Below are 24627 nucleotides of genomic sequence, written 5' to 3' on the forward strand. Positions count from 1 at the left end.
AGCCTGGCTTGAGGTTAAGTGCTTCTGGTCCCCAAGAGACCTATCTGTGTGCTTCCCTTTAGTTAGGACCCCTCTATGTGCCTATAAGTAAGAGACCCCATGATGAGACAGGAACTTCCTGTCCTTAAGGAGCAGTTTGCAGTAGATCCCCCGCTCTTGCTTTTCTTAGCATTGCCCTAGGTCATTGGGTTTTGATTCTGTATTAAAATTCAGTTATGCAAATATTTTGAAAAGCCTAACAACTAAAGGTGTGAGGAAATAGCTGGGCAAGTTTTCTCCCAAAACATTGGCTGATGTCTTATGTGGGACAAATGATCTAGATGATATGGTCCTGTTGACTTCTCCTGAAGGTGTCTTTTTCTCCACCTTCTAACATGTAATTACTGTCAAGTGTGTTAACAGGAAGTTAAAAAGATGACAGAATAGAAAGAAGGCCAACCAGACGCCAACCTATAGAATTGATGTTAATTTTTACTTATGTTACATGCGCATTTGAGGATTCTAGATGGCAGTTCTTGAAGTCAGCCCTTTAAGTGTTGCTTGGAGCTCTGGTATGTAGAGGTGTTTGTAGTAGAGATCAGAATCATCAGGGGCAAGTTTCATTCTAAACAGAAACAAACTACTGTGCTCGACATTAGGCTGTAGAACCAACCTCATCCAGTTTTGAAAGCTTTCAAGGTGAATTCTCTGCCTCTCTCTAATTGAAGAACAACTTGCTAATTAAGAGGACAATTTAGTGCTCCCGAAATAACTGGAGGGGAGGCAAAATAAAAACCCTGCATAAAGCCTCATAGGTCACAACTCTACAAGTTAATAATTGTTTCTTAATTCCTTTGAGCCTCCATTTTCTCATCTGTAAAGTGGAGAATCCGGTCTACTCTGCAGGGATAAGTGAAACATTTGTAAAATGCCTAAAATTCCTTCTGGCTCATTGATGTGCTTGTAGATATTTTCCCCACACAGTCTCACAGTTTTAAAAAAAGGAAATAAATAATCTACTGCAAATATTCAGCCATATTAAAATAGGTCCTCTTGGTAATAGTCTTAAAATTTTAAATCTTTTACTGAGGATGGCCTTTCAAATTTTAGAAAACCCCCAACCCTAGCCACTTACTGAATTAAGGAGCATTCTAGTCTTATGAAGATATATAGATGGATGAAAGTAAAAAAAAAAATGTTCATGGAACTCGATAAGTATATTATTAACTTGTCAGTCTTTAAAGAGAACAGTGTTTGCATATTTTTTTGGCCTGTCAGATACAATTTTTTCTGTGGAAATAATTCGTAATTTGCTTGTAAAGCAGACATGAGTCTGCAAACTCCTGTTTTGCTTTTGTACTAAATTTGGATTTAGAAAATATAATGATTTGAATTATTCAACACCACAGAGGTTCTCAGATCTTCACAATTGTTATAACCCAAAGACCCAAGCAGAGTGAAATGAGGCCTCAGACTTCAAAGAAATTAAAAAGATAAGTCACAAATCTGTTATGGACAGATAACAGAAAACGAGTAGGATCAACATGTGATAGCTGGTATGAGGCAAGACAGAATCTGAGAAATGAGTTCCTCAAAATGAAAGATGAAAAATGTGATATATTTTATAGTTACCTATTTTTTGCTTTGAAGATTGGATGGGGAAAGCTACATCATCTTTGTTATATTAGGATGCAATAAGTAGATATTCATCTGTAAGTCGATTCAACCATTCCTTTAGCAATGATAATAAGAGGTGCTGCTGACAAATAGTTAAGAATGCAAGCTCTTGAATGAGGGGAAAAAAGCTGTATTTAAAGTTGTTTCCTCCCTTTATTACATTAGATGAACATGACTTCCTATGTTTGTTTCAGTTTTCCTATCTGCAAATTGAGGATGCCTACCTCATAAGGAACCATCTTCCTATGATTAAGTGAAAAAGATACATAAAACATTTAAAGTGCTTTTAGTTCAGTGCTTGGTATACAGTAGGAGGTAAGTAATTAAATAATTGTTACTGTTTATTGAGTTTTTCCTGTGTAGTAGGTATAGTATCTAATATATTAAATGACTTGTGTCATTTAACTTTTACATCTTTGGCTTGCTAAAAAAACTAATTAATCTTTTATTTTAAAGATAGGGAACCCAAGGCCCGGAGAATTTACATGATTTGCCCAAGTTTACAGAAGTGGTAGGTCCTTGAATTGAACCCAGAGCTTTCTGACCTTCAAGTCTCAGTGCTGTCATTTCTCTTGTTTTCCTCATGACCTTGCTACTATTTTGTCCTGCATCTCTCAGTTTAAAGACTTAATTGCTTTCTGTGCAGCCATTATTACAAATTATTTAAAACTACTTTATGATACTGTTCTCCGGAGTTTTCTACATGTTTATTCTTCTCCTCCAGACACTTCACTGATTTCCCTAAAGAAAGAAAATGGGTCATAAAATATTTACATTCCCATTTCACCTAGGACAGAACTAACACAGGGGTACATTATTACAGCAGCTAAATAAATAGCAAAGTAATACAGCATAGGCTATATTTTGCTACACTGTAATTCAGGTTAGAGGTTACATTTAGTACATCTTTTAGTTTTCGGTGTCTAGACTAAATGAATGAGGAAACAATTCCAATTTAGATGAGGAAATAACCAAACATAATCATAAAGGATATTACTTGATTACAAGACTTTCTAATAAATGAGTTTTTTAAATAAAATGTTTCTCCCCATTTATAATTTCCTCACTTTTCCAGTAATTGACCTATAACTATATGTAACTGAAACTTCTGGAAATGGAAGAAAACCCTTGCCTCAACCAATACCTGTTCAAGTCTAGTCATTCTGACTTACAGTGAGATTGATCAATTCCTTATGTTGTAGTTTTCTTTCTACATTGAAGCTGACTGTATAAAGCTGTTGCAATGAAAATAGAGTAAGCAGAGCCTTTGACCTAACCACCTCAGTTTCAGATTTGGGTTCTATCACTTGCTTGATGCTGTTCTTTCTTGTTGAGAACTGTCTGAATGATTAGACTCTATTTTGGAGAGAGCTGGGTGCCTAGATCATCTACCCTGGCAAAGAGCCACAGTAAAAATACATGAATTCATGATATATGTGTGTGTGTGTGTGTGTGTGTGTGTGTGTGTGTGTGTGAAGTTCTCTTTAAACAGCTACTTTCCAATCAGTTAATCAATAACCATTTATTAGTACATGCTCTATATCAAACACTACTAAAGTATTATTGGAGATACAAATTTATAGCATAGTTCTTGGAGTATATACTTACACTAAAGATGCTAAAAATGAATAATAAAATACATAAAGACTTAATAAATATCATGATTTTTAAACATAAGCCATAGCATTTAGTATGATTAATTTCCTAATGCATTGTGTCAACAATAACTTCAATAGGTGTTCAGAAAAGGAGAGATCATTTTTGGCAAGGGGTTTCACAGAGAAGATCTGAGTTTTTTTGCCCTTGGCCTTGGCCATGGCCACTTCTTTCTAGAGGTTGCTGATAATCTCAGATGCTATTTCCATTAGAAACCTGCTTCACTTGAACTCTTCTAATCTCCTATTGTCTCTCCTAGTCTTCTCTGCCTACTCCCATGTGACATTTTGGACCTTCTCTAGCTCCCCAGAATTGGGGCTACCAGTGATAGGCTGGTTGTGCTTTGCACAGTAACCATTCTACATGAGCATTGTGGATTTATCTCAGGTGGATGTTTTTTCTGCATCTTTCTCTAGATTATATGCTTCCCTTTTGAAAGTGTAATTAATTCACTGTCCCTGGGTTAAACAGTTCTGGGATCAGGAATATTTTATGGCCATGTCTTAAACCGTACTGAGACCAAGTAAAATTAACTTAGCTGCTTGATTCTGGAAATATCTGCTTCTCAAAGATTAGGCTGAATCTACTAATGAGTTTACCATTCAAGACTGTGACTAACAACTTTTTCATGAAACATTGCTTTTCTTTTTTTTATGTATGTATGTTTGTTTATTTATTTATTGTGAGAGAGAGAGAGAGAGAGAGAGAGAGAGAGAGAGAATAAGTGGGGGAAGGGCACAGTGAGAGAGAGAGACAGAACCCCAAGCAGACTCCACTCTTAGTGTAGATGGAGCCCAATGCGGAGCTTGATATCACAACCGTGAGATCATGACCTGAGCCAAAATCAAGGTGCCCCAAACATTGCTTTTCAAGACTCTCATCCTACTTTGTCCACCAGTAAATTTTACTCAATTCCATCTCTTCTCCTACTTTCCAAGTGCATGTTAAATTAATTCAGCTTAGACTCAAAAACCCTATACACATCCTTCCCTATTTTTTTCACTTTTGGGATACTAGTAGGACTCTGCTAAATTGGTGTTCTCGGTTACTACAGTAAACCTAATAAACTTAGCTTTTGGGGGGAGTCAGTAGTCAGTACCTTCTAAATGGGGTTTTCTCTCTAATCCTGTGACCTCTTCAAACTAATATGATCTCAGGTAGCATTGTAACCAAACAGTTTGTGCAGTAAAAATTCTAATGATCATAGATGATCACATTCTAAAAGGCAATGCAGAGGAAAGAGAAGGAAAGAGAAATAACGATGATAAGGAAACTGTAAAACCTGTAAGTAACTGTAGATTCTGGTTTTAAGAATGGATTATTTAGTTCTGAGTTCTGCAATTACAGGATTCCATAAGTACCTGAGTATTTTTCCTCTTTAATATTAACTTTAGTAATCACTACACTGTGCACCAGGCATGAATCTAAGGGTCTTATATATATCATTTTATTCTATTGTTACAACAAACCTTTAAGGCTCCCTCCCCCCCCCCCCCACTTCATTTTATGGTCAAGAAAACTAAGTCACAGAGAGATTAAGTTTACATGTCATTAGGTACAAAGTTTGTAATTTGCATGGCAAGGAATAAAATCTAGGTGATGTCACAGCAGATATGAGACTTTAAGCCTCTATGCTGTACTTCCTTCTTGAAATATATGAAGTTCTGGTTTATCTTAAAGTGGTATATGGGTACATTGATTGTGACCGCGTTTGAAACATTAACCAGAAGGGTAATAGGTGATTGATTCTTCTTATATTATAAATTTAAACATAATTAAATACCTCTCACTGTTATCAATTGTGCATTCTAATTTCTTGTATGAGAGTTTTATGTAAAATGTATGAGCATCATTTGTTTGAAAATTCTGAATATCTACATATATTAATACCATTTAACATTTTTTTTTCAAATTTTTGTGTCAAATTTGAGTGGTTTAAGATGCAAATAATACATAATATATATATATAATTAAAACTCTTGATTATAGTATGACTATAAAATGCTTAGTTATTTTTAAAAACAAGGATAAATTGTGTAATAAAAATTACTAGAATAAATATAGCAAGATTATTTTTGTCACCCTGTCCTCATTTCCAAGGTTACTCTCCCTGATGTTATGATTCTAATTGTCTTTATGTTTATATTACAAGACATGGTGGATTGAAAAAATAAGCCATAGCTCTGATTAAAATTTGAGAGGATGGCTTATAATTACTATTACTGAAGTGTGAAAATATATACACACTATGCTCTTCATTTAACATAGACAATTGTATTTCTGAAGTATAAATATTTTATGATATTAAAAAAATGAATTATAATTTATCTTTCAACTTAAATGGTAAGAGCAGAATAATCCATTTTAGGAGCAAGAATGTAACCTATGTTCATAAGACAATGCTTATGTCCTCTTCTCTGTGTTATTATAATACTTCCTGACTCCCTTGCCTCTACTTCTAACTTTCTATCTACACTGATGGCAAACTAATTTTCTTAAAATGTAAAAACAGTCTGGGGTGCCTGGGTGGCTCAGTCAGTTGAGTGTCCGACTTCGGCTCAGGTCATGATCTCACAGTTTGTGGGTTCAAGCCCTGTGTCGGTCTCTGTGCTGACAGCTTGGAGCCTGCTTCAGATTCTGTGTCTCCCTCTCTCTGTGTCCCTAACCCACTCGCATCCTGTCTCTGTCTCTCTCAAAAATAAATAAACATTAAAAATTTTTTTAAATGTAAAAACAATCTTAAACCTCTTTATGAACAATCATTCGCTGACAAAAAATGTAAACTTTAAATTTTCTTGCATGACATCCGATGTCCTCCACAATTAGACCATAACTACAAGATATGAAAACCATTCGGGGTTGTTTTGTTTGTCTGAATTAATATATATCTTTGGTGTCCTTGTTCTTTGCTCCTATTATTCCTTTACCTTGGTATTTTTTCTACTCTCTAGTCTGCTAACACTTTTTATCTTCAAGGTCTATTATCATTGAAAGCTCAAAGATATCTGCTTGGTCAAAATTAGGCATTTGGGCTTCCTCAGACTTTTTTATATCTCTTCATTGAGCATGTGATTTGTTTCTGTTTTATTGACCTAGGATATTATTTATATGACCACTATTTACCCTTGAAGATAGGGTAAATAGTAGTCATATACTACTTTGTTTGTCTTATATTTAAGACAAGTAACCACAGTGCCTTCGAAAATGAGGTATTTTATCAAAGTTAAATTGTACTGAGTGATGGATTCTCACTTATTAATTAATTCCTAGGAGTCTCATTGAATAGTGTGGTATGTGCTGTTTTTAAAAGAATGTCTAAAAAATCTCAAAAGGTTTTTAAATTTTGTACTATAAAAAAGATACCAACACTAAAATGAATTATTTTTAACTTCATTTGAATACAAACATGAGAGAAATTAGAACTTCTCACTTTCTAAAGATAAGTGTAGAAGGAAAAAACATGAAATATTTTTGTAAAGAAAAACACATGAGAAATACAGTGTGATAAGTTTTAGTATGTATTATAATTTTAGTAAAGAAGGCCAAATATCAAAGTTAGAATATTTACTTGTAGGACAATAAAAAACAAATTTTATTATGATAAATAAACAAGCATTTAACATAGGTGACAGCAGCTAAAAGATGGGTAAGTTTTAGCAAGATTTAGTTACATGTTATGGATCATGAGCTCTTGAGTAGTTATTTTAAATATTTAGAATTTAAATAAGAAAGTGTATTCAAAATACTTTTGATAATACTAAGGATGTGTACAAAAGTATTGTAACCCTGAAGGAAGCCATAAAAAAAGTACCAGTAATTAATATTTAGAAATTAAATCTGAATTTTGGGTATTTAATATTACAAATAATTAAAAACCAGGGAATCTAACACAGTGACAGCAACCTAAATCTGCCCTCTAATATCCTTCGAACAGCAAATAAAAAACCCCAGAACATCAAGGAGAACACATAAAACTACCAAAAAAATGTGGTTTAAAAATAACTGGAAGACAAACAAACAAACAAACAAAAACAAAACAAAACAGAAAACAAAACACTGGAAGACAAAAAATGCCCAAACTTTTCATGCAGGTGAAAATAAACAAATACCAAATCCCAGCCAGCAATCTCTCATACCTCATACTCTTGTTGCAATCTTTGTCATGAACAAGGGTAATTTAAGAAAAATTGCAAGGGAAAAGAGAAGAGGGGACCTATCAGCATATCTCAAATTGCTCTTTAACTTCTCCATAAAGATCACTTTTACCCTATATATGAGAATACCAAAAAAAAAAAAAGGAAAAGAAGGAAGAAAGAAAGAAAGAAAGAAAGAAAGAAAGAAAGAAAGAAAGAAAAATTCCCAGCTAGGTCAGAGTATTGCTTACAGAGCTTAAAACACATGCAATTTGAGGTGGTCGTCTTTCAGATTTATAACTTAAGTGGTAAAAAGTTACGAATAGGTGTCACTTGGAAATTAAATGGTTAAAAGCAAAAGAAATAAATGTGGCAATTTGAGGGCACTGAAAAAAATAAACCGAACAAAGAAATGGAGTAAATTTAATTATCTTTCTAGGATCAAACAAAATAATGTAAACTAAACAAATGGAAACTTCCTGTACTTATAGAAGGGAATCTTAGTGAATTAGGAATCTTGTAAAGAACCTCAAGTCCACAAAATGAATAGAGACTAAGTAAGAATACAAAAACTTAAGAAAGCATAAAATAAGGAATGATACACCTTTGATAAAATTCATTCATCCAAACTGAATTAAATATATTAAAACTGATTTTATATACTCAGAATGTATTTAGGGAAATTAGAAACCATTTTTAATTACAAATTCAAAATTTAAAAAAAATTAAAAAACAGATTGATTGAAACAGGGTTGGTTGGGAAAAAAACATAATCACCTCCATATGAAAGGTAATTTATAAGACAATAATAGACTAAGTGGAATAGATTACAATAGAAAATATAGTAAGAGACATTGAAGAAAGTTAAATATACAACCATGAAAATTAAAGTGAGAAGTGAAACAAATCAGAAATACAGTGGTGAATAATTAATTGATTGAAATAATGTATACAATTGAAAGCCCTGAAGAAGAATAAACAATACATTTAAATATTTAAATCCATAAACCAAGATCATTCCCCAGGTAACAGAAGGCTTGAGTGAATGTATTGAAAGAACATCTGAATAATTGTGAAAAATTAACCAAAAATGATTAACCCCAAGTCATATATATTAATAAAATTATTCAACTCCAATAAGAAAGGAAAAATCTTTAAGGCCTCCAGACCAAATATCCAATAACTTATTAAGACACAGCTACGAGACTGGAAATGTCATCTCATAACCAGTGAGCACAGCTAACACCAAGATCTTGTCTTCTTAATATCCATTTTCCAATAAAAGAAACCAGGGCTCCTGGAGAAATGGCTGACTCCTTCTTAGGAAAGGACAATATGAGATGAGTCTGGAAAGATCCTGTGCACCCATAAATAAATGCTAAAAAGGTGACGGGAAAGTGTCAAAAAGATGTAGGAAATGCTTTTTTTTCCCTTGCCAAATTGAAGTAACAAGCAATTGGATTTAATGTCCTACCTAAAACATTAATAACAACAACACAGAGAATATATGAGATAACGGGTTCAAGACACAGGACCTGAGGAGATTAAAACAGTGACCCTGAGAGATAGGGAACAAATGAGGTATGTACTATGATTGCTTCAGCTTACAACTTAAGATGGTTTCCAGGCCATCTTTGAGGTAATGTGAAACCTGCAGAGCTTGCAAGATTCCTAGGGTTAAGGATATCCTACTGAGAGTCTAGAGCAATTGAGATGGCTAGAGTTTATGGAGCAGAGTATTGCTGATGGGCCCATTTGAGGGTTGGGGAATGCATTCTGTGTTCTAGTAGTATACACAGGCTCCCCAGTTTTATCTTTCTTTTGAGCTCTTTCTTATCTTCTCTGCTCTTGCATATGGTCTTACATTCAAGCAGGGATGTATACATAACACTCCAGTCTGTCACAAGAATGTATGCATCTTTGCCCATGTCCACAGCCTTCTAGAGCTCTGCAGTTATATGTGAACGTATCAAAGCACGCTATGTCTGTCTCATTCCCCAGAGTGTCCTGATCAATTTCAGGCTAGTCTGTCAGTTTCTTGTTTTTCCTAGTCAGGATTGGTGCATTATTGGTCTTTTCCATTCATTTTTCATTGGCATTGCTATGAACACCCAGGGGCATGGAGGTTTTGTGCCCCTTTCGGTGTTAATTGGTTGTCCCAGCATTAGTGTGCCCATGTGGAGGTTGGTGAGGAGGATAAAGGGATAGCGTGGAGCAGCCATGAGCTAAAACTGCATTTCAGTGATTTGTTTGAATAAATGCCTCTCAGTTTGTTATTTGCCTTAGTTTCCATTCCTGTTCTTGAAAATCTCACCCAGTGTTATCACTGATTTGTGAAGACTTTTTTGTGTGTTTCTCTCTGTGCCATTCTGTAGTTCTTTTTGTCAGAGTCACTCTTCTTTAGTTCCAGACTATTTGGCTGAAATGGTCACACTGAACCTCTCACACTGTCATTTTTAGTCAGCATTATAATAAAATAATGATGAGAAAACCTGAGAAGCCCTTCGTTAGGAGAAGTCCAACCATTGAATTATTTGTAATAAAGTCTTTATGTATACAGTTTGAGAGGCAGCATATTGATCTGTAGATGTTTGTTTTTTCAGTCTCATAGGCAATTTACTTTTTATCTTCAAATCTCAATTTCCTTTTATAAGGTAAATATAAATACTTCTTTATAGAAAATAGAGTTATTTGCCTACATTTTTTAAAAGCTTTTTTTTTTTAAAGCACTTATTTTTGGTCTCTGAAATTCTATGGCCCCAATAGAAAATAGCTAGGATATCAGTTTTCACAACAAATATGGGGAAGAGTAAAATAAACATGGTTGATGTGTAAGCTGTCCCCAACTTATGGAGGCAGAAAATGGGGCTGAATTCCTATTGTTATATGTGAATGTTAATATTAAAATCAGTGATTAATTTGAGATATGTGTTGGTTATGCATAACTAATCTTAGATGTCAATCACGAAAAAGATTGTACTTGCCAGCAGTCTTTTTATTCAAGATTATTATAAGAAGGGTAAGAAAGTGTGTGAAAAAGCACTGGGATTATATGAGAAAATGTGTGAAAAAGCACTGGGATTATATGTTAGATATGGTGACATTGAACTGGCAAGAGATAGGCTAATGTGTCTTTTGGATATTGAAACTCCATGCTCCCCAGGGTGGATATTGTGAAACTCAAACATCATTAAGTTGAACAATTTTCCTTCAAATTTTTCCCTAAATGAATTTAATTTCCTTAATTAAAGTGACTAAATATAAAATCATGTGATGGCTAAAAGGTCAAATGCTTGCTCTATTTTAAGAAGTATAAAACTATTCAAATTGAATGATTTATTATAAAGGAAATTAAATTCAATTATTCATTTGAGAAAACTGCAAAAGATTGTCTTCGGTATTTATAGTTACTCTTAAATACTGGCACTTGATACAGAGTTGGCCCTAGCATTGGTCTCTGGACTATACATGATGTTAATACATGAGCATAATTTGTTCTAGATGCCCAGGACAGGAAAAAAAATTAAGGTTTCCTAATCAGACTCCAAAAGTGGCCATAATGAAAAATAAATAATACTTATGTATGTTTATATTCTCCATAAATTCTCTAAGCACTACTTTCCACAATGAAAAGGAACCATGTCACTAAGCTAAGATGTAATGATGCAATGTAAGCATGAGATACATACAGGATCACTGTAAATCAATGGATAGAATCAGTCATTTTAACAAGCTGTTTCAGTAAACAATCTGCAGTTATTCATTCCTTTGATTGTTTACACATTTATTATTGGGCAAGTTGCTACGTACCATTGATAAGAAGTAAATAATACAAGGCTTAAGCTATATATAGTTTAAAGTTGAGATCATTTAGTTTGTGCTTTCTATACATTGACTTTAATGAGCATACTAATTATCTTGGGGTTTGTTAAAATGAAATTCTAATTTAGTAGATCTGGGGTAGGGTCTGAAATTCAGCATTTCTGGCAAGCTCCCAGGTGATGCCAAATCTGCTGGTTCATGAACCACACTGAGTAAAGAGCTAGAGAACATCTTCAGTGTTCTTACACAAAATATCTCAAAAAAATCACTTTTAGAATACATGTATTAATGATTGGAAATTTCTCTTTTATGCCATAGTCTTAATAAATGAATTTTTTAGTGAGATGAAAAAGGAAATAATTATCAATAAATTATTCTCACATGTACTTTAATTGTGATTGTTTAATATTTGTTTGGTTGTGGTCTTTCCAAGTTTGAAAATGAACTTTATTCATTTTATCTCATACTCAGTTTTTAATTCCCCAAACAACTAACTCATTGTTTTATAAATAAGCATTCTTTGAAGAGGTTGAATGCCTATCAAATGCAGAGGAATTTCCTTTGTCAAAAAGGCATGAGGAATCTGACTTAGATCTGGAAATGTTGGAAGGGACATTAAATAAGCCAAGTTTAAAGAAATTATTTTTGTTCTAAAAATAGATTAGTCTAATCTAAGCCATTAAAAAACTAGAAAAAAAAGTTTTTTTTCTTATTTGAAATAAAAAACATTAAAAAGCTTTAAAAATGTTGGACATGTATACTCTTTAATGTTTGTCACATGAGTTTCTTATGTTAAGACTGGTATTTTGGTTGAGCATGACTTTTTCTCTCATTGCCTAGACAGTTTTCTTTCTTTTGCTTTTTCTGGGAACATTTTAATAATAGTCTGAATCCAGTCAGTCTTGGCTTTCACTTTTTTCTTTTCTTTTCTTTAACGTTTATTTTTGAGAGAGAGAAAGAGAGAGTGTGAGTGGGGGAGGGACAGAGAGAGAAGGAGCTACATAATCCAAAGCAGGCTCAGGGCTCTGAGCTGTCTGCACAGAGCCTGATGCTGGGCTCGAATCCACAAACCAGGAGATAATGACCTGTGCAGGAGTTGGAAGCTTTCCAGCTGAGCCACCCAGGTGCCCCTTGGCTTTCATTTTTAACTCCCATCCCTTTTCTTCCTTCTTCTGTCTTGGCTTTTGCCTATAGTTTTTCTACTCCAAATATCACCATGTCATTTATGAACAGATTCGCTTCTTTGATTTCATCTTGCTATGAAAGATTATGATAGCAGACGCTGAAGAAAAAAAAAAAACTAAAAATCAAAACTCCATTAGAGTTAGGTTTTCTCTAGGGATTGGTAATCACTTCAAAATTGATAATCATTGCAAATCACTAAAAATGTTGCTTTTAAACAAGTTGATTATAAACAACAGGAAGTCATGGGGAAACTTCTCTAATGAAGGAGTTCACCTTACCTCCCTTCCAACCAAGAGTTGGAGGAACTATGGGGACAGCATCCCTTTCCTGGCTGATTAAAAGGCTGACTGTATGTAAGCCCCCCCTTAAGATCCCCATGAAGGAGGCAGGTGCAGGCTCAAAAAATGCAAAATATCACAACCAGGAGTAGAGTAAGGGATACTGAGAGAAGTAATTTTTTTTCTTTGGGAAAAAGATGGAGGAGCGTCATGTGAAAAATAAATATACTCTCATAGAATTTGGTACTGAAATTATTTGTGTTAAATTGTCAATAGAGTCTAATTAATTTAGACAGATGCAATTAAATTTTTGTGGTTCAGTATGCAAGATGAATGGTACATGAGGATATCCAGAGGATAGGAAATGGGTCAGAAGGGAAGAGAACCTACCTGTTTTGGGGAGGATATTTGGTCCATCAGGCAAAGGGACATTTTTCATTCTTTGTGTACATCCAACAGGGCATTAAAAAATCTAGGATTATGTGAAAACTCTGCTTGGTTTAATAAAGTTCTAACACATACTGGTAGAAGGACATATACAGAGAGAAATTATTCTGTCAATCATCAAAATATGTAATGCTATTATCTTTAAATGAGAAGAGTAGATGGAGGGGTCAGGTCATGGCGAGCAATTTGTGTTACTGTTTATGCAATAAATGATAAAGGCTTATAAGAAAAATGTAACTGATGTTTCAGGTAAAAGCAATTTGTTTTCTTTCTCTGTGAAAAGTACACATAGTGATTAGGCCAATATGACAGAATTAGGAGGTCAGGAATTAGCTTGCTTTAAATGTCTGCAGGTTCATTAAGGTGACATTAACTAGTATATAACAGGCCAAATATGTGAAGCCTTTATTCACATATGAAAATATCTGTATGAATGTTATTCAGTTTCATACTACTCACTGTTCTTTGGGTTAGGCAGAATTCTGAGCTGGTTCACAGAATTCCTCCCCTGCTTCTATGTAATCCTTTCCCCTTGAGTGAGGATAGGACTGTGAATATGATGAATTTCACACCCATAATTAGCCTATGTTACATATGAAATGAAGGGATTTTGCTTATATAATTATGGTCCCAATTCAATTGATTATGGGTCAGTCAAAACTGAGCTGTTCTAGGTGGGCCAGAACTAAACAAATGAGCCTTTCAAAAAGGCTGGGCTCTTCTCAAAGTTAGAGATTTTTTTTTTTTTTTAATTTTTTTTTCAACGTTTATTTATTTATTTTTGGGACAGAGAGAGACAGAGCATGAATGGGGGAGGGACAGAGAGAGAGGGAGACACAGAATCGGAAACAGGCTCCAGGCTCTGAGCCATCAGCCCAGAGCCTGACACGGGGCTCGAACTCACAGACTGCGAGATCGTGACCTGAGCTGAAGTCGGACGCTTAACCGACTGCGCCACCCAGGCGCCCCTCAAAGTCAGAGATTTGAAGCATGAGAGAAATTCTCCTGGTGGCATGGTGAGAGGATCTATAGAGGAGGTCATGTGGTAAGGAGCTGTAGGCGGTATCTGGAAGCTGAGAGTGACCCCCAACCAATAGCAAACAAGCAAAATGGAACCTTGGTCCTACAACTGCAAGGAATTAAATACTGACAACAACCAGAGTGAGCTTCATGAGAACATTGAGCCTCCTATGAGATGCTAACCAGGCCAGTATATTGGTTTCAACCCTGTAAGGCCCTGAGCAAGAAGCCAGTTAATACACCCCAGACTCCTGACTTACAGAATCTATGAGATAATCAATGAGTGTTTTTGCTAAGCTTCAAAATAGTGCCACCATTTTGGAAGAAAGTTTAGCAGTGTCTTAAAAAGCTGAACATAGTCTTAACATACAATCCAGCAATTGCACTCCTTGGTATTTACCCAGTTAATTTGAAATGTTATGTCCACACAAAAATTTGTATGCAAATATGCATATTATATTTATTCATAATTGCTAAAAAGTGGTACATCCATATGATGGACTGTTTTTCCACAATAAGAATAAACTAGCTATCAAGCCAGGAAAAGATATGAAAACACCTTAAGAGCATATTCGAAAATGCAAGAAGCCAATCTGAAAAGGCTACATACTGTTTATGATTCCAAATATATGAGATTTTGGAAAAGGCCACAGTCCAGTGAGAGTAAAAAAATAAATAAATAAATAAATAAAATCAATGGTTGCTACAGATTTAGAGGAGGGGAGGAAAGATGAATTGGTGAAGCAGAAGGGATTCTTATAGTAGTGAAATTTTTCTGTGTGTTACTATAATGATGGATATAGGACATTATGCATTTGTCAAAACCCAAAGGTAGAAATGCACAACACAAACAATGAACCTGAACTTAAGCTATAGGCTTTAGTTAATAATAATGTCTTAATATTGATTCATCAGTTGTTACAAATGCACCACATCAATGCAAGATGTTAATAATAGAAATTATGTACATACGGGAGGTATTTGGGAACTGTATTATCTGTACTATATGCTCAGTTTTGCTGTAAATCTTCAAACTGTAGAAAAACAGTCTATTTACTTTAAATGAAAAGTAGCAGCTTCAATGTAACTGAATTATGGCCTCAGCAAGAAGGCATGGTGAGTATAAGGCATTCTGAAGGTAGGGTTCTTGTTATCCAACTCTGAAATTTTTGACATACAGGAAACTGAGACCCATGTCTCAAAAAGTCTTATTTCTCAGGAAAAGCAAGAAAAAATGGGTTTCTGTGTATAATCCCCTCAGTTTGAAATGTTGTAAATAAATTCATTTAAAAAAATTTAAACATTATTTTGGAGCTAGATTTGGGCCCAAAGCAGGTAACTTCTACCTTTGATTATAGAAAATTCACTGGTTGGTAAAATGGCAAAAATTAACAAATGGCCGTGGCAGATTTCATTTTCTTTGGTTCTCTCAACAAATGAAAACTCAGTAAATCAGTGTATCACGTATCTGTTGTGTCTTATACGGGCCAATTCCCTATAAGTTGATCACCGTTGAATCAATGATCCAGGGATGCCGTCTAGGATCATTTCTTTTTGGGTTGCTCAAAAAAATCTAATTTAGTGGCAGTGAACTCTTTTCCTAAGTACAGGAAATGCTCTTCCTCTGTCACAGGAGTTACAAATTATACCATTAAAAAAGATATGTTGCAGCTGCGTTGGTCAAATAGTAGGTATACTGCAGACTAAGGAGACATTTCCAGAATGAATGGTGGCCTTTAAATCCCTTGATGTCCATCTTATAATCAGTTAAGCAATAGTGCTATAGTGTGGCCTACTAACTGTATTTTTCTGGCCATAGAGCTAATAAGAGGATTAATAAAAAAAGCCAAATTGCAGACTGCTTTTAAAGAAGTGAAATTTTCAGTCACATAAAAGAATTGCAAAAAGTAAAGCAAAGCAGTGCCTAAGTGAGATTCTTAGCTCATTAGCTGTTGTGGACAGGAAAACATGAATTATAGAAGGTCATGCACTGTAACTTGTGTAATTACAATAGATGATTCTTAGAATTTTGAAAATATACTGTATTTGGTTATGCTTTAAATATGTACTTTTCTGTTAGATACAATTAACCCTAAATTAATATATACCATATGGTACCTAAAAAATGTTGATTGAGCATTTACAGTGAAAAATAACTGGATGAGATTTATAGATAATGCAGTAATCCGATTTGGTGCTTTCTCTCAAGGAACTTCCATTTTACAGAAGAGACAGTTATGTGCAGTATTAGGACAGAAGCTGAGGGAAAAAATTGCTTTGGGGATCCTGAAGGTGGAAGAACTAATCCCAAAGAGAGATGAGAGGAGGCTTTCTTAGGACGAGGTAGCATTTGAGCCTCAGTAAAAATGGAGGGGGTTCTAATAGATGAGATGGGTTGTAACCATAAACAATGGTATAGAGTTTGGAAAATCTAGATGAAGTTTGTGTCCTAGAGAGATAATGTGTTTGGTGAAGAAGGGAAGGTTCAGTCGGTTACAGAAGAAACACTGAAATGTTAATGTTGTTTCAAGTGGCCCTCTGTTATAAAATAAATTCAAAATTTTTAGCATAAAATTATGCTGTCATCCCTGACACCTGCCAGATTTAATTTAGGCCTTTATGTATTTATGTATATTTCCAAAGATGCTGGCATAACTAAATGTACATCACAGATATTAACAGAGAAGCTTCATGAATATGAACTAAGATTATGCTTTCTGGGAAATCCTGGGTATGGGACTATCATAAGATTTTGAATAGCATATAGTCACTAAAATCTAACTGAAAAAAAAAAAAGAACTTGTTATTTTCAGGTGCACAAAAATCCTAGGGAATCATCTCATCAGAATCATTAAGAAAGTCCTATCTATACCAGAAGCTCAGGACCACAAAACTGGACCCCAATGGATAGAGTGAAAAGTTCCTTGATCAGTCTGTACATTAATCAGATGTACACACATTTATATACTGTGAAGATTGTATTAGTGTCCCTCCTTCCTCACTATTGTGGCACTTAGCTACTAAAATCAGTGTTAGGCCAAACAAAAAAAGTGCTTCTAGATGCACATCAAAAAACGTTTAGTAGGCCAGCAGATGAGATTTGTAATGAGTAGATTCTGAGAAATAAAACGGGTGCAGGTAAAGTTCCTAAAACTCAGAATTTTCTATTTAAATTTCTCACATGTATTTTATACTATCTGCATATAGTTAAATGACACCTATTAAAATGTCACTGAAGTTAGTGGTAGCATCAGGATAAATGTATTACTTGATTTATATATTTATTTTATAATAATGTATATAAGCAATATATGTTTATTACCATGCTCTGATAAACGCAAAAAGGTACAAGGAAAGAATCAAGAGATTATTTAGAATCCTACTACTCTAAAATAACCAGTATTAAAATTTGAATGTCGTAATTTTTGACATTCATTGATGCCACAATACAAAAAGAAGGATGGGTAGCAGGAAGAATATGTGGACACAAAAATAATTATAAGAATTGGATCAGATTTTACCTATTATTGTTACAGTACCATATACTTTACTAAGTTAATTTGAATTTAACCAAAGAAAAAAGAAGCTAAATCAAAATGGAAGAAGTTACCAAACTGCAATATTAGGGTTTCATGACACAATATAGTTGTTGAAAGATCCTTCAAGAAAAAAAAAGATTAAAATATTTGAAAGATTATTAAAAACTTAGAAGTATTTTCATTTTAATTGAATATTCATTATACAGTATTAATAAATGCCCTGACATAAAGATCTTTTAATTTGCTTTTTTTATACTTACTCCCACCTCATTTCCTTTCTACCTACCCATTTTTAATACAGATACTATTTTTTGTTTTGTCAGAGATTTTAATATTTATATTTATTCCTTAACCACATTTTCTTAGCTGTTTAATCTTAATTTTTGTATTTAATTAATTTGAGGTTTACCATTGTGCATCATTTTTCAATTATTTATTTCAGTTCATCTCTTTTTAACTTGATTTCATCTTCATTTGGCTTTCTTTTCCTTCCCTTCCCTTCCCTTCCCTTCCCTTCCCTTCCCTTCCCTTCCCTTCCATGTTCATATGACCCCAGTGGAGTAAATCCACTTTTATTATCTGAAATGTCTGGTTATTGCCTTTCTCTTTTGAGTTTTTTGTAATGTTTATTTATTTTTAAGAGAGAGAGAGAGAGAGAGCAGGGTGGGGGAGCAGAGAGAGAAGGGGACAGAGGATCTGAAGCAGGTTCTGTGCTGACAACCTGATGTGGGGCTTAAACTCATGAACCCTGAGATCATGACCAGAGCCAAAGTCTTAATGCTTAACCGACTGAGCCACCCAGGCACCCCTATTGCTTTTCTCTTTTAAAGGGAACCTGGCTGGGTATATTTGTGGATAATACCATTTCCCCCTCACCAGTCTTTGGAGGCATTGAACCACTGTGTTCTGACTACAGAACAGATGTCTGAAGGTAGTCTAATTTTTTTCCTTATGGGTGACTTGATTTTCCAACAGGAGGCCTGAACAATACATTCTTCCTCTGTGAATTTCAACGTTAACCAGGGTTTACCTCAATGTCAAAGTAATATCCTAGAGTATGGCACTCCTTTTTAGATACAAAGTCTGTTTTCTCTTCCTTGGTTCCTACCTGCTTTTTTTTTTTTTTTTTTTTTTTTTTTTTTACTTCTGAAGTTATGGGATGTTTTGATATTGACTGTTTTGAATTATTTTTTGTTATCATATGTATAACCTATGCTTTCACCATATAGACTCAATTACTTAATGTCGTAACACTATTTCTGTATTCTATTTCTGAATAACTTATCTCTTAATATTGTATTGGTTGGCTAGATTTGCCATAATAAAATACCACAGGCTGGGTGGCTTAAACCTACTAGAAACTTATTTTCTCATAGGTCTGGTGACTAGAAAACCCAAGACCAAGGACCAGCAGGCTGCAGTTTCTAATAGGGGTTTTCTTCTTGGCTTGCAGACAGATGCCTTCTCACTGTGCCTCACATGGTAGAATGAAAGGGCAAGCAAGCTTTTCATAAGGGCACTAATCCCATCACAGAGACTCCAACCTTATGGCCTCATCTAAACTTAATCAGCTCCCAAAGACCCCATCTCCAGATACCATAACATTGAGGTTTAGGGCTTAAATATGAATTTTAGGGGGACACAAACATTCAGTCCATAACAAGTATATTGAGCCCTCAATTTCAGGGTACAAGTGAAGTATAGGTTACATTGTTTTATATGGCATTTATATTTATCATCTTCTTCCTAATTACTTTATTCTTTTTTTCTTTATCCCTTCACAGCGATTGTCTCAAGCTTTTCTTTCATGCCATTAATTTGATTTCTCTCCATGTCTGTTTTGTTCTTTGTTTTTTTTCCAGTGTGTTTATTAGATTTATGCTTTTGCTCAATACATTCCCTTAGCTCTACTTTCTTTTTTTTTTTTTTTTTTTTAATTTTTTTTTCAACGTTTTTTATTTATTTTTGGGACAGAGAGAGACAGAGCATGAACGGGGGAGGGGCAGAGAGAGAGGGAGACACAGAATCGGAAACAGGCTCCAAGCCATCAGCCCAGAGCCTGACGTGGGGCTCGAACTCACGGATCGCGAGATCGTGACCTGGCTGAAGTCGGACACTTAACCGACTGCGCCACCCAGGCGCCCCTCTACTTTCTTTTTTTATCATTATACTTTTTCATGCATAATTTTTCTTTTTATATATATTTCATTGAATTCAAATTGTCACCAATGTCTAATCCAATTCTGGTATTGCAGGGAGCTCCTTTGCAGAATTTGTTTCTGTTCCTTTGGTTATGTTTGTTCCAGGCAAGGTTTGAAGAGTTGCCAGCTCATTTATTTTTCATCTTGTTCCTAATGTAAGTTGCTGAGTTCAGATTAACTACGTGTTGGGACACAGTTTTAGCAATTGTTTTTGACTCCTCATCTAGCTAGTCTGGCTGGACCAATAGATATGGTCCTGGTTTTCCAAGTTTGTGACATAATATCATTTTCCTTTCTTTATTAGATTGTTACTGATGAAATCATGGATTTTTAGAATATTTTAACTTTTTCCTTCTCTGCTTACTTATGAACTGAAGGAGATCCCATTTGTGAGTCAGCTTTATTTTTTTTTAAATCTTTACCCAGCATCTCCAAGGCCATGGAACTAAAGAGCAGTTATTGCGGGGACAAAATTTTCCAAGAGAAGACTCCAAGAGAGAGCAAGAAGAAAAATCTTATATATGGAGGTAAGTTAATGATGCTTAAGAGAAAGAAATAAATTCAAGTTCTTTTTAAAGAACTTGGTATGAAGAGCAGAGTTTGCATTTTACCTAGATGCATTCTGCAGACTTTAGAAAACAATAGTAAATGGCCAACTAGGAGGATTTCAGTTGTGATGGTGACTGCTGATGCATTACATTTCTGCCCATGACAGAAGCATGGGTAAATAAGAAAGCGATGTTTGTTTGATAAGGTGTATGTGGAAGACTCCAACACATTTTATACAGAAAAATGTATATATGTTAATAATCCATAATAAACTATATGAGCATTATCTTGAGGAAATGAGCTCAATTATTAAAAGAAGTGACATTTATGAACTATGTAAATTGATATCCAATTAACTTGCTGCAGCTCTCTTATTAAATGCCAATTAAGTGTATTAACCTTCTTTACAATTTCATATATCAATACGAATTTAACTGTACCTTTATTGCCATTGTAATTTTGAATTAATTGCATAGCAAGATGATTTATCTTTTGCATAATTATGAAGCCTTACCCTCTGTTCTTCAAAAAAATAAAATTGATAGTTTTATAAACTCTGAAGGTACGCCCCCAAGATGTCACTTATTACTTAGCTTTGTATAAATCTTTGTTTTGAAGTAAAATGCAGATTGCACATGGTTTGTGGTAGCTGGATAGTGATTTTAGTTCTTTATTTGAAATAAAATATGAAGCAACTACATAATGCACCTGAAAGGCATTATTAGGTCTACAAATTGTTTTCTCTTATGATTTTTGTTAGCGTCTTTATAGACAGATTTTTCTGGCAACTGAGAGCTTTCTTAATCAAACAGGATGCAAAATCATCTATTAGAAAATAGGTATCTTAGATCATTATGGTGAGACATGTTTTATTTTGCTTCCACAATCCCCTGAATATCTAGCATGGTTATAGACATTTACCGAGTTTGAAGTAGTTGAAAAGATCATGGGTTTTGAGGTCAAATAATTTGGGGTTCGGTTTCTCTCCCAGTTTCTATTTCTGGTCATAGAAATCAGTGACATTTATGGCTTTTAGCCTATTCACTCATTAGTAAAATGTGGATGGTAACAATTCCTGCATATGTTTATACTGAATATTATATCTAAGTAAATGCACATATACACAAAAACATATTACTATGAGTAATATGCATGGGAGTCTATACTCAGTAAAAGCTAGCTTTTATTACTATCTTTTCTGATTTTTGATTTTTGAAACAATTTCATTGCTTTGTATATACCATGAGCCTACTGCCAAATAAGTTTATATATGATTTATGAATGGGGTGGACCTCAGGGCATCTCTTAGTCTTGAAAGAGGGAAATAAAACATTGCATGCATATGAAAGACAAATTGGGGTATATGCAGGACTATTGTGTCATTTATCTCATTGAAATTACACTGAAATGTTTACTGGCTAACTCTATATTTATACAACGAGAGCTTCTTACACATATATTTACTTACGGTTTAAAAGTCTGTGCACTGATGAATCTAAATCCAAATTATTGAGAGCATGTTGCTAGAAAATCAGTCCTGACTCCATGCTAACTGGCAGCCCTTCCGTGGAGTCATGCGAGTATTTTGGCTGTGGTACCTTTTGTTTTTCTGCTTTAGCATCACACCGTTCAGTGCTCGGCAAATGTGGCCTATTCGTCACTACATTGCTGTGTGATGTTCACATGTACCCTTCAGGTGCCAAGGTATAACTTCTATGGGCTGTTTTCGTGCACTCTGCCCTGTGCTATTTCCCTCATCCCCCCCATCCCTCACATTGTCTCCGTGTGGAAAGACCAAGTGAAAGTCAGACGGCTTCCCTTTCCTCTCCGTTCCTTGCTTAAGCAGCGATGATCTCTTCCCTGCTTGGCATTGTCACTTGTTTCTTTGCTAATCTGTGCCCGTTTAAGTCTTCCGTAAAACCTCCAATAAAGTCACCCATAAAGCCATCAGATGTCAGGTACAATAATAAATGTCTGTGGAAACAAAAATCACCCTAATGAAATAGAAGGAAACCTAAAGTCCTTGCCCATGTGCTTCCAATTAAAAATGTTTCCTCTGGCTTATCATTATTTATAGCATTGTTAATGATGGAATTCACACTGAAATAAATGTCTTTCTTGTTGGTGATTATTCATGAGGCCCATGTGCCTATAAGTACCTCAAACAGAACATTCTCTATGGAGGTTTGAGATTGAGGGTCGCTGGGAATTGGTGTAGAAGGCCGAGAAAGGATTTCACCTGCAGCTGCACAATAGTCTCATTGAGGTCTGGATCTGACTGATAAGGATGAACAATTGTGACCACTGGAGTAAATTTATGGAAATTAGTTGAACAATTCCAGTGTGGCTCTGGAGTATCAGAATTACAATTTGTACAGATGGTGATTCTTCACAGTCAACTAAGCAACAAAAATAAAGCTCCTGCTACTTGTCAGAAAACCAGCACTTGGATAAAAAGTTCTTGTAGCACCCATAGCCCACATGGCAGGGAGGTAGAAGGCACAAGCCTGACTTGAAAGCTGCCAGCTTTTCTTTTCTAGAATTCGATAGCATACTGTCCTATTTTATTTCTTTTTTAAAGTATTTATGTGTTTGGGAGTGGGGGAGGGGCAGAGATAGAGAATCCCAAGCAGGCTCCGTGCTGTCAGCACAGAGCCTGATGTGGGGCTCAAACTTGAGAACTGTGAGATCATGACCTGAGCTGAAACCGAGTCATACGCTCAGCTCAACCAATTGAGGCACTCAGGCATCCCCTATTTGTTTTTCCCAGAGTTCTCAATTTAGAAAGGGATTTCAAGGTCTCTCACCATTTAATAACTAACTGCAAAAGACTCCCATGAAAAGAGAAGGATGGGATCAATCTTAATGATAAGCTTTTATCCATTGTCTACTCTTAAGGCATTTTACATATTCATAGTTCACAAAATAGCTCTGCAGTGTAGGCATTTTTTAGAGTGACTTTACATATGAGAAAACTAGACCTGAGAGACTAATCATTGAGTAAGCTATTATCCAAACAGACTCGTTTGTCTCTTGAGCTCATATTCCTTGTGCTACACTATCCTACTGGTGAGTTAATTGACTAACCTGTGAGTTCATCTTTTCCACATCATTACAGATCTCATTCCTATGAATATATATCCCGAAATCCCCACAATTTTCTTGCATAATTACTTTAATATCTTCTGGAGTCTGTATAAGTTTAGTCACTCAGAAGTATCTCCTGTGTTGTCAGGAAGATATTGTTGCTTTTGTATTCTTTGTGTCCTGTAATTATCTGGTTTTGAAGGATTCCACCTGGTAACTTAATTCTAGTGGAATTAATGTGGAGGGAATACATGAATGCCACAGTGATTGAACCTCATCTGCTATGTCTGACAGTGCGTGCATGGTGTGGAGTGGTAGGAGTAAGGTAAACATTCACCATCTCAAATACTTTAACTCTCTTCTACATTTCCCTTTTACTTTTTTCCACACTTTCTTTGGTTTTCTTCCCCCAAAGAGAGCATGGACAGATATAAGTAAGCAGTCCCCTAAAGTCACGATATATTGAGAAATAATTATAACAATGGTGATTGTGCCAGCAAGAAGTTTTAATTTAGGTAAATATTGTACTTAATATTTCATTCAAACATCCCTTAAAACACTGTATTTTTTTTTTAAATTAACAGTGTTCCCTTGAAGTTGCTAAAAACTGCCCAATTTATGCTGCAATATTCATTCAAAGATTCTAGTCTTCTCTCTTACTTTTCATTGGTTTTGATTCTTTATATAGCACTTCAATTTGTAAGCCCCTTAAATGGTTCTTAAAAGTTTTCATTACTTACATTCATGCCATTTCCAGCGGCATGTTCCACATTTCCCAACAATGGTTCCAGTGTATCTGGGGTTTCGTGTACTGCTGTAACCTGCTAAAGTTCTTGTGTATCTTGCCAAGGTCGTAAACAAATGCTTTCTTTCTCTCTTCAAAAAAACTTTTTTAATGTTTATTTATTTTTGAGAGAGAGAGAGAGAGACAGAGTGTGAGCAAGGGAAGAACAGCAGAGAGAGAAAGGGAGACACAGAATCCAAAAAAAGTCTCCAGGCTCTGCGCTGACAGCACAGGGCTCGAACTCATGAACCGCGAGGTCATGACCTGAGC

General features: G+C 35.0%; 1 protein-coding gene across 1 annotated transcript in view; it reads left to right on the forward strand.

Annotated features, from left to right (window-relative positions):
• Positions 1-24627, forward strand: part of LOC144616521 (uncharacterized) — a 280197-nt gene that overhangs the window by 127787 nt on the left and 127783 nt on the right. Inside the window, exon 3 of the mRNA XM_078447662.2 lies at positions 20364-20464. Coding sequence (XP_078303788.1) covers positions 20364-20464 — 101 coding nt within the window. The remainder of the gene's footprint in view (positions 1-20363; positions 20465-24627) is intronic.

Source organism: Panthera onca, chromosome B3 (assembly GCF_046562875.1).
Source record: "Panthera onca isolate mPanOnc1 chromosome B3, mPanOnc1 haplotype 2, whole genome shotgun sequence".
Taxonomy (NCBI): Eukaryota; Metazoa; Chordata; class Mammalia; order Carnivora; family Felidae; genus Panthera; species Panthera onca.